This window comes from Aplysia californica, unplaced genomic scaffold (genome assembly GCF_000002075.1).
Source record: "Aplysia californica isolate F4 #8 unplaced genomic scaffold, AplCal3.0 scaffold00094, whole genome shotgun sequence".
Lineage (NCBI taxonomy): Eukaryota > Metazoa > Mollusca > Gastropoda > Aplysiida > Aplysiidae > Aplysia > Aplysia californica.
Window position 1 is genome coordinate 1,292,128 of NW_004797364.1, and position 10,454 is coordinate 1,302,581.

General features: G+C 40.7%; 1 protein-coding gene across 1 annotated transcript in view; it reads left to right on the top strand.

Moving 5' to 3' along the window:
* The first annotated feature begins 323 nt into the window (after positions 1 to 323).
* The window catches only part of LOC101863334 (fibrinogen C domain-containing protein 1-A), an 11,384-nt gene continuing 1,253 nt past the window's right edge, over positions 324 to 10,454 (top strand). The window contains exons 1-4 of the mRNA XM_005095046.3: positions 324 to 2,582; positions 2,876 to 3,094; positions 3,948 to 4,064; positions 6,450 to 6,569. Coding sequence (XP_005095103.1) covers positions 1,968 to 2,582; positions 2,876 to 3,094; positions 3,948 to 4,064; positions 6,450 to 6,569 — 1,071 coding nt within the window. The 5' untranslated portion in view covers positions 324 to 1,967. The remainder of the gene's footprint in view (positions 2,583 to 2,875; positions 3,095 to 3,947; positions 4,065 to 6,449; positions 6,570 to 10,454) is intronic.

The following is a 10,454-nucleotide window of genomic DNA, read 5'->3' on the forward strand; positions in this document are numbered from 1 at the left end:
TATTTTCTCTCCAGCTATTGGTTTTAAAATATATGTATATATATATATATATATATATCTAAGGTTGAGGTAATATTCTATGTACGATTTATTGACAAGAAAAAACTGCAGGGTGATCCAACAAAAAAAAGAACAAGTGATACAGCTTTTTGGAAATATTTTCCTCCACTCTGAAATTTTACGTTTCACATTTGTACACTTTTGGAAGTTAAAAGTAGTTTGTCGGATATTCATTTTAGATAATTCCTCAGAATGTTTTGCTTTTCATAGCGCGTAAATTTAATAAAAAACCAAAGCATTTTCAGCTATAACCCCAGTTTTGTAGCCTGACACACTAGTTCGCATCAGGCCTATCATTAAAAGTCCCAATGATCGCGCCATATTGCAAGATACAGTAGTTTAATAGGCCAACAGAAATTTGCAGATAGTTTTTCTCAAGTTTCCTTTGGCTGCTGAGATCATGATTAAGATTAGTAACGAGCAGAGAGCTTTTTGTATAGTACATTTCCTTACTCATTTCGCAAGTTTCGCACAAGGCAGGGTAACAATGATAAAGTGTCCTTAATGCATTCTTTGGTGTCAAGGGTGGAAATGGTCCCTCGGTTAGGACGTGTAAAGAATCAGAACAAAACTCCCAGACAAAACGACCACGTTAGATCAAACACACACCGTTCGCGCCCTTTTTAACGTCACTAGGGTGCACAATTCGAAAGATGAATCCCATGAGACGTCTGTCTGTAGACGATGTCTGCAGCAATGATGTCAGTTTAAGCATTTATTTTAGCATCCGTGCAATCCAAATAAAGACTAAAGGAAGAAAATGGCATAAGTCCCAATTCCAAAATTTTACATTTTTCTGTTTTGGTCAATTATCTGTCTTATTCTGTTTAGTTCACAAAACCATATTTAGTTTGAAACAGCTGTAGCCACGTACTGATAGCACATTCCAAACAGCCGAACAAAAAAAAGAGAAAAAGGGTGGCAGTAGTCCATATTATGGACAATTGGAAGAAAAGCCATCGTCTCCAACATTTTATATGACTAACGGTAGAACGGCAGTCTTCTTCAACATTTTGATGTGACTAATGCCGTCAAATCTATGGCAAGCTGGCCAACTGTTTTAAGCCCAGAGAGCAATTAATTTCAAGAAAGATAAAGAAAAAAGAAAAAAAGGGAAAAATAAGACAGAGCAAAAAACAACAACAAAAAACGTTAACAACAAAAGGAACAAAAAACGGTTTCATTAAAAACCAATTGTATCCTCACCACGTATCTTTTCTGACTTGTTTAACATATTATTAAAGAATTATTCGACAAAATATTTCTCGATCACAAGCAACCTCTACCATACATTAATAGACATCAATAAAAACAAATGTTAACACGTTGCCCATCGGCGACGGTGTGATATATAGCAGCAAAAGTGTTGCAGCATTGATCTCCTTTTTGGCTTGTGCACTTGTTAAAATGTTTCCTTTCTGGGTGGTTTGAGTGGCCTTCGAGGTCAAATATCAGTTTGTTTACAACAATAATACTGGAGTAATTTTTGGGTTCGTAAAATGTCGAGTAGACCTAGCATGAGTGCTTTTTTCTTTCTTACCCCAGGATGAGAATTCGGGTGATGAATGAGCTAGATCTAATGTTTTCAGTTTCGATTCTAATTCCTTTTTTGGTTAACATGCTATCTTCCCTTTCAATTTTCTCAGCATGCTGAAAATTTTATAATGGCTGGGGTATTTATGCCGAGATACAGGTGTAGTACTGATGTACAGCATCTGCATCCTGGTCCGTGGGGACAAGTGTTGTGCACTCTGCGCGCTGTGTCGGTGGAAAGTGTTAAATTTGACGAGCTAGCCGATGAAATGTGTTCTTGTATGAATGCTTGTTTTTTGTGTGTTTTTCTGTAGACTTCCCAGCAAAAGTACACGACGATCTTTGTGAACAGAATAGCCTGCAGTACAAGAAACATGGACGCCACCTGGACATTCATCACTAAGCTTATTTTGGCAGCGGCCCTGGTGATGTCTTCCAAAGCATGGCGTCTCAATGTGACGTCATCAGAAATCGACATCGGTAAGACAGCTCAAGTTTCCCTGAACTGTTTCAACCAGTATCAGCAGCAGGACATCTCAGACCTTCTCATGATGAGAATCCAGAAAAAACAGCTGACCGGATGGTCCAGTGTCGCGGAACTTCGTCACGGCGATGTGGACGTCAGACTCACAGCCAGTGACGTGACCGCTACGGGTAACATTGTCTCCGGTGCGAACAGCTTCATGCGGCTTACCTGGCCACTGGCGACCAACGACACGATCGGTCTGTACCGTTGTGACGTAACCTTTCTGAATTCCCATGGCAGCGTCGGGTGGCAGAAAGGCCTACCTACTTCCATCTCTCGTAAGAGTGACGTCACTGTTCAGATCCTGAGCGAAATGGTGGACGAGACCAAAAGACAATGCACGCAGCAAAAACAAGACATCCAAGCTTACGTAGCAGTGGCCATAGCGGAGAACAAGAAACACTGTCTAAAGGAGAAACAAGACGTTTTCCAGAACATGACAGTCATACTCAAGGCGCTTGAAGTGAGTTTTCTTAGTAGCAAATTGGCTAATCATATTATTTGTTCCATAATCCTGACCAGTACACATTTCTGTGAAGAGCTTAGAGATGTGTGCACACCGGAATTAGCGCTAAAAGTGATGGTGGTTGGTTGCTTCTTCTACTTCTTCTACTATTATTATTATTATTATTATTATTATTATTATTATTATTATTATTATTAATAATAATATTATTATTATTATTATTATTATTAATATTATTATTATTAATATTATAAATATCATTATTATTGTTGTTATTATTATTATTACAGACTCTGGGACACACGGTGGAGGCCAACAAGCGAGAGTGCCCTCACCAAATGCTCTCCCAAAAACGTCAGATTCTGGAGACCGTGACGGCAGTCTTGGAGAGTAACCAGAAAGAGGTTCTACAACAGAGCCAGCGCCTCCTGGCAAACGCTTCAGCCACAATGGGAGAAGTACAAGCCAGTTGGGAGCAAAGGTTGAGCGATGTTGAGGACAAGCTACGGGTGAGAGTCGTTCACCGATGGATGTATTCCCATACTTTTACTGATATCTTCAAATACTTTCACTGTTTGATATCTTCCTATACTTTCAGTGTAGGATATCTTCCTATAATTTCACTTTTGGATATCTCTTATACTTTCACTGTTGGATATTATCCTCTTATACTTTCGTTGTGTGATAAATTGATTGATATAATATAATAGAGAGTGTGATAAACTGATTGATTGAGTATGTGATACATTGGTTGACAGAGTATGTTATAAACTGGTTAGTGGAAAATGTGATAAAATGATTGATGGAGTGTATAATAAGAGTATGTGATAAATTGGTTAATTGAGAGAGTTATAAACTAATTTATATAGTATGAGATAAACTGGTGATAAAATAATTGATAGAGTACATAATAAATAATTAGTTAATGGGGTATTGGTTAAAATGATTTATGGGGTGTGTGATAAATTAGTTAATAGAGTATGTGATATATTGGTTGAGTGTTATAAACTGATTGATATAGTATGTGATAAATTGGTTAATTGAGTGTTATAAACTGATCGATATAGAATGTGATAAATTGATTGATGGAGTAGGTGATAAAATTATTGATTAAGAATGTAATATGTGATAAGTTTTTTGGATGACTTGGTGATAAACAGATTAACCGACTAAGTGGTAAACTGGTTGACTGATCAATGGATAAACTGAGAAACTGACTGCCTGACTGACACATGATACTTCATGGAGTCAGAAACTCTCTAGCTCTCTAGGAAAATGCTGACTTGGTTTCTTCGTCAAACTTCACATCTCGCAATTTCCCACAGCCGTTCATCAAATTCCTCTCTGTGGATTTCTCTATAGCCCCAGTCGTGCGCTGATGCTAAGGGTTTGGGTCCTCGGCCGGTGGTCCGTCTCTCTAGCGGTCAGCGTGTCGTCTGTGACACAGTGACGGACCAGGGTGGATGGATCGTAATACAGGTGAGTACAGGCTGATATAATATATGTAGGTACTGGCTAGTACAATACAGGTGAGTACTGGCTAGTACAATATAGGTGAGTACTGGCTAGTACAATACAGGTGAGTACTGGCTAGTACAATATAGGTGAGTACTGGCTGGTACAATATAGGTGAGTACTGGCTAGTACAATACAGGTGAGTACTGGCTAGTACAATATAGGTGAGTACTGGCTGGTACAATGCATGTGGATACTGGCTAGTACAATGAAGGTGAGTACTGGCAAGACCGCTCCCCCGGAGGCGAGAGGATACAATATTGTGTGGAAATTGTTCCCTCTCAACTAGGGTTCGAGGATCCTGTGTCGGAATCTCCATTACTTCATGTTTAATTAAGTATTAAGTCTATAACCTGGTTGTCAACTTGCTACCTACAACCCCCTTACGAAATCCGCAACATAATATCTTTCACTGTACTGTCTACCTACTACTAAGGTCCTCTCTTCACTTGTCTTGGCCCGCAGGAATAGGCTAGGACTAACAAGGTCACCTTAGCAGAGACAGTGCCTCCATTTCGGAACCTCACGGTGACATTAAAGATGGTTCCAGTAGGGAACGGGATGGTGGGTGCCCATACCCCTCGTGACTCATCAGAGCAGAGGAAGATAGGACTAACGTTAAAATTATTTATAAAAACTAACAGAAACATGTCTTCTCAATAATTATATACATAAACACCATCCCACATCATCACTTAACACCACCACCACCGTCATTTCTAAAGTCAGTATTGCTCTCAGATCCATCACAAACATCTATAATAATAATCTTAAATATCTACATGTAGCGGTAAAGTTATATATTATAAAAATTATGAACGTGATGCATTAGTGGGCAATATCATACGCACATTTGTCTACTAATCAGATGGCGTCATTACCATAGAAATGGGCAAGGGACAGAAAAGAGTACTGGCTAGTGCAATACAGGTGACTACTGGCTAGTGCAATACAGGTGAGTACTGGCTAGTGCAATACAGGTGAGTACTGGCTGGTAGCATAGGGGTGAGTGCAGGCTAGTACAGTACAGGTGAATTCTGTCGCAGTACCATACAGGTGAGAGCAGGTTGGTACACTACAAGTGAGTACTGGCTAGTACAGAATAGGGGAGTACTGGCTGGTAGCATAGGGGTGAGTGCAGGCTAGTACAGTACAGGTGAATTCTGTCGCAGTACCATACAGGTGAGAGCAGGTTGGTACACTACAAGTGAGTACTGGCTAGTACAGAATAGGTGAGTACTGGCTGGTAACATGGATGTGAGTACAGGCTAGTACAATACAGGTGAGTACTGGCTAGTACAGTACAAGTGAATATTGTCTTAGCACCATATAGGTGAGAGCAGGTTGGTACACTACAGGTGAGTACTGGCTAGTACAGTATGGGTGAGTACAGACTAGTACAGTACATGTGAGTACTGTCTTAGTACCATGCAGGTGGACACAGGCTAGTACAGTATAGTTGAGTACAGGCTAGAACAGTACGGGTGGTTACAGGCTAGTAAAACGCAGGTAAAGTCAAGATTACTTTACTGTAAAAAAAAGGCTGTGTTGTTAATCAACGATTTTCCTAGCAATAAAAGTAAGTGTGTGTACAGTACACCGTACGTGCCTCTACGAAGATATACTATGTGAGGCAGCGTGGTGAAATCAAATGCTCGTCAAATTAAATGGAATCGGAGAAATCAACATTTCCCCGCACCTTTGTCAGTTTTTATTGATTTTTTTTCCTTTTTTTTGGGGGGGGGGGGGTTTAATACCTTTTATGTCCATTTAAAAACATATTCCTGTGTGGATTTTATTTTAAAATGTTTATCAAGAGCATAAACAAGTAAATTTGCTGTTTCCAAGAACTCTCAAGCTTTGGAAGTCACCAAACGTTGGCGGCCATTTTCTCGCTTATTTAACGTTTAAAACCAGGCGACCCTAACTTTTTATAATCGCAAATATCTCACCTTCTATTCAAGATAGATGGCATTGTTTTCATCGAAAACAAAACAAAAATAGATAAGCTTTACGATTACACCAAAAACTTCGCACGTCCAAAAATTGACTACCGCCTGATTCCACCACGTCCCGACACATATGTGGTTGTAATGTTTCAAAGTTTCTGTTTCTCAATAAACAAGAAATAGTAAATGTAATAAACAAACTCCCACGACACAATAGCATTGAAACCGTCTTTCGACTCACAGAACTGTCGTGAAACATTACTGGTAACTTTAGACGAACAATTTTTTACTTAAGAAGTAACTAAAAGCTCAGCCAGATAACTCAAATAATGTGATTTAGCACAGTAAATGACATTAGGCCTTACTTAGAAAATGACGAAATGTTCTTGTATGTCTGCAGAGACGTGCTTCGGCCAACGTGGACTTTTTCCGTGGCTGGGAGGACTATAAAAAAGGATTTGGAGACCTACACGACAATTTCTGGCTCGGGCTAGAGAAAATCCATCAGTTGACAAGTCAGGCAAGTTGTTAACGATTTAAAACTTACTGCACTAGACTGTTCAAATCACGTGCGTGATAGTGTACTTACTTACTTGAATATTTCAATGTAGAACTGGGATCCTAGGATGACAGGGTGCTCCATGCTTCCTCATCCCTCTTCATAGCGGTCCATTTCAGTGTGGGCAAGCTGATTGTCTCCATCATGAGTTGATTGCTGTAGTGTCTGATGGGATCACGCAGGCTGCTTCTCCTGCCTCCATCAGGCTGTACTCCTTTCTCAGTCATAATCTCATAAGTGAAGGATTCCTCTTCACGGCTGCTGGTTAGGTAATCTCGGACAAGGGCTGTTACAGTTGGAGGATCAAAGTTAAGCACTCCCTTTATGTTTGCAGAGCCTGCTAGCTTATCTGCTCTTTCATTTCCCTTGACGCTTGAATGTCCTGGGCAGAAGATCCACTGAGAGCGTCTGATTTTGATGTCTTGGATTGTCTTAAATCAAGCTGCATACAGGCTGCGGGTTAGGATCTTATCCAGAGTACTCATTGAGTCTGTAAGAAAGGTAACCTGCTCGTTTCCATTTGTGCGAAGCCACTTCAGAGCCTCGGTGGTGGCTTTGATCGCCATGCACATGCTTGATGTAGTGAAGCCCGTTGCCTCAGATGCCTCCTGGATTGTTACTTCTTGGCAAGAAGCCGTGTAAGCCCAGCCTGATTTGATCCCACGCTGAACAGAGCCATCATTGATGGTGTAATTCAATTAACTCTCCAAACCACGTGACAGGGTAATACAATCTACCGTCCAAAACTACGTGGCAGCACGGGCACCGTTGTTGTTGCTGGTGTACGTGTTGCTGTTGCTGTTGTTGTTTTTGTTGATGTACGTGTTGCTGATGTTGTTGTTGATGTACGTGTTGATGTACGTGTTGTTGTTGTTGTTGTTGTTGTTGTTGTTGTTGTCGTTGTTGTTGTTGTTGTTGTTGTTATTGTTGTTGTTATTGATGATGATGATGATGATGATGATGATGTACGTGCCGCTGCTGTTGTTGTTGTTGTTGTTGTTGTTGTTGTTGTTGTTGTTGTTGTTGTTGTTGTTGATAATGATGATGTACATGTTGCTGTTGTTGTTGCTGTTGTTGTTGATACTGATGATGATGTACGTTCTCTTGTTGCTGTTGTTGTTGTTTTTGTTGATGTTGTTGTTGTTGTTGTTGTTGTTGTTGTTGTTGTTGTTGTTGTTGTTGTTGTTGTTGTTGTTGATGATGTACATGTTGCTGCTGTTGTTCTTGTTGATGTACGTATTTCTGTTGTTGTCGTTTTCATTGTTGCTGTTGCTGTTGCTGTTGTTGTTGTTGTTGTTGTTGTTGTTGTTGTTGCTGTTATTGTTGATGTGCGTGTTGCTGTTATTTATCATGATGCTTGCTCATTTTGGAAGAACACCGTGTTACTTCTTCTCCTATTATTATTCCCAACCTGCTTTGGCTGGTTCTATCGGACGTGGACGTAACAACGAAGCTCCCATCTCTGAAATAACCTGACAGTTTTTAAGCAGGGGTGTCAAACCCACACCATGTAGAAATAGACACCCCAATCCCCGTTTGCTCCCTCCTCTGGGCTCCTGACTCTTTTCTGCAACCTTTTTACTGCTACTCTTTGGCCCTTTCTTACTGCTGTCTTTCAGACACACCCCTGACCTTAAGGTAGGTAAGATCTAACACCTAGCTTTCTCGGAAAAGGATGAAAAGTCTCTGAGGTCCTGTGTGCAAGCTGAGCATGTTAAAGATCCCTTGGTGGTCTAAAATCGATAAGAGTAGGCATCGGCCGCCACCCGGGCAAAATTCAAAATTAATCCCTACCAAACTAAAAATGTTGAATGTGTCCCACGCGTTCAGATTACCCTATGCAGTTGCGAGCGCCGTAAAACACTTGTTCCCGTGTTCGAACCTGGATAGCGACAGAATTTTTTCTTCTCTAAATTGTCTCCTTTCACCTCCTTTCCTGCTCTCTAGCAATGTTCTGTCGTCTGCTTTCGTCTCCACTTTCTGCCCCCACCCGCTCACCACATTTGCCTCCTCCTCTGGGCTCCTGACTCTTTCTGCAACCTTTCTACTGCTTCTCCTTGGCTCCTTACTGTTGTCTTTCAGCCACACCCCTGATCTTAGGGTAGGAAAGATCTGCACCTAGCCTTCTCGGAGGTCCTGTGTGCAAGTTGCGCACGAGATCCCTTTGTGGTCCAAAATCGATAAGAGTAAGCTTCAGCCACCACCCGCGCAAAATTCAGAATGTCCTACCAACTAGTTGCGAGCGCCGTAAAACACTTACTTAAAAGAAAAGAAAAAGAAGGGAAAAAAAGGGCGGTGGGAATATTGGTCTCCAGATTTTTTTTACAGTACATTTAACTAACGATGTGAATACAGACTCAGATCTGCAGAAGGCAAAGAAGAAGTGATGACATCGCTAAACGATCAGTTTGTGTTTAGATTTGGCTGTTTTTATCTAGCCTTTCGAGGCCAAGAGCCGATGGTATAATCGTACCATTACCTGATTATAGGGCGGTAGAAGTCGATAAAAAAAGACAAGCAGCCATGAGATTATTAGCAGTCAGTTCTCCTTCCCTTTTTGAGGTACTCTATCAGTCCTGAATGTTACCTTACATAATGAGTGTTTGTGAATGCTTATACTTCTCCCCCCCCCCCCCCCAACTACCTTTTTAGGTAGGCTCTACCAGTTTAATTGTAAGCTTGCATAGTCGGTGAAATCTACAGAGAGGAATTTGATGAACGGCAGTGGGAAATGGCGAGAGGTCAAGTGTGGCGGAGATATCAAGTCAGCATGTTCCCAGAGAGCTAGAGAGTTTGGGAATCCTTCTACTTCTCCACCCACCCACCCCCCTTACCTTTTTAGGTAGGCTCTACCAGTTTAATTGTAAGCTTGCATAGTCGGTGAGTGTGACTGCTAATGAGAGTGGCCCAAAGGGTGTGAGTAGGATATTTATGTGACAATGATATAGGTTCAAGTGTTGTGCACACTGTCCATTGGCTCATGGGTTTGATGTTTTTGTTTGTTTGTTGTTTTGTTTGTGTGTGGGTTTATTTTCATTTTTAAATAAGTGTTTTATGGCACTCGTATAAGGTTATGTGAGCACGCGTTAAACATTTTACTATTGGTAGGAATTTTTTTAATTGGATCGGGTGGTGGCCGAAGCCTACTCTTATCGATTTTGGACCACCAAACATGGTTAGAGAACAGGAAAGGATGTGAAAGGAGGAAATTTTAGAGAATAAATTTTCCGTCGCTGTCAGGTTTCGAACCTGGGACCTATTGAATGAGAGGCAAATACCTTAACCTCTAGAGCACGAGAGCCCAAATGGCTATTGATGATATGAATGTCTATATAAATTGACTGCGACGAAGTTCCCAGATTACGGAAAGGAAGCAGTAATTATTTGATTATATAGACGCTTTGCCTCTGATTGTAAACATGGTGGTGGTGATAGTTTTAGTAATGGTAGCGGTAGAAGTGGTAGTGGTAGTTTTAGTAATGGCAGTGGTAGTAGTTGTAGTAATAGTAGTGGTAGAAGTGGTAGTTGTAGTTGTAGTTGTAATAATCGTAGTGATAAAATACTGATGTTTTTAGTTGTTGTGGTGGTAGCAGGAAGAGTTGGAAAAGTCTTTGTTGTTGGTGGTGGTGTTTTTGTTGTTGTTGTTGTTGTTGTTGTTGTTGTTGTTGTTGTTGTTGTTGTTGTTGTTGTTGCTGCTGCTGCTGTTGTTGTTGTTGTAGTTTATTGTTGTTGTCATTATTGTTTCCCAATGTCATTAATGTTTTGATGGCTTTTTTGTTGCTTTTAGAATGCCACTGTCGGTAAGATCTAACACCTAGCCTTCTCGGACAAGGGCGAAAAATCTCG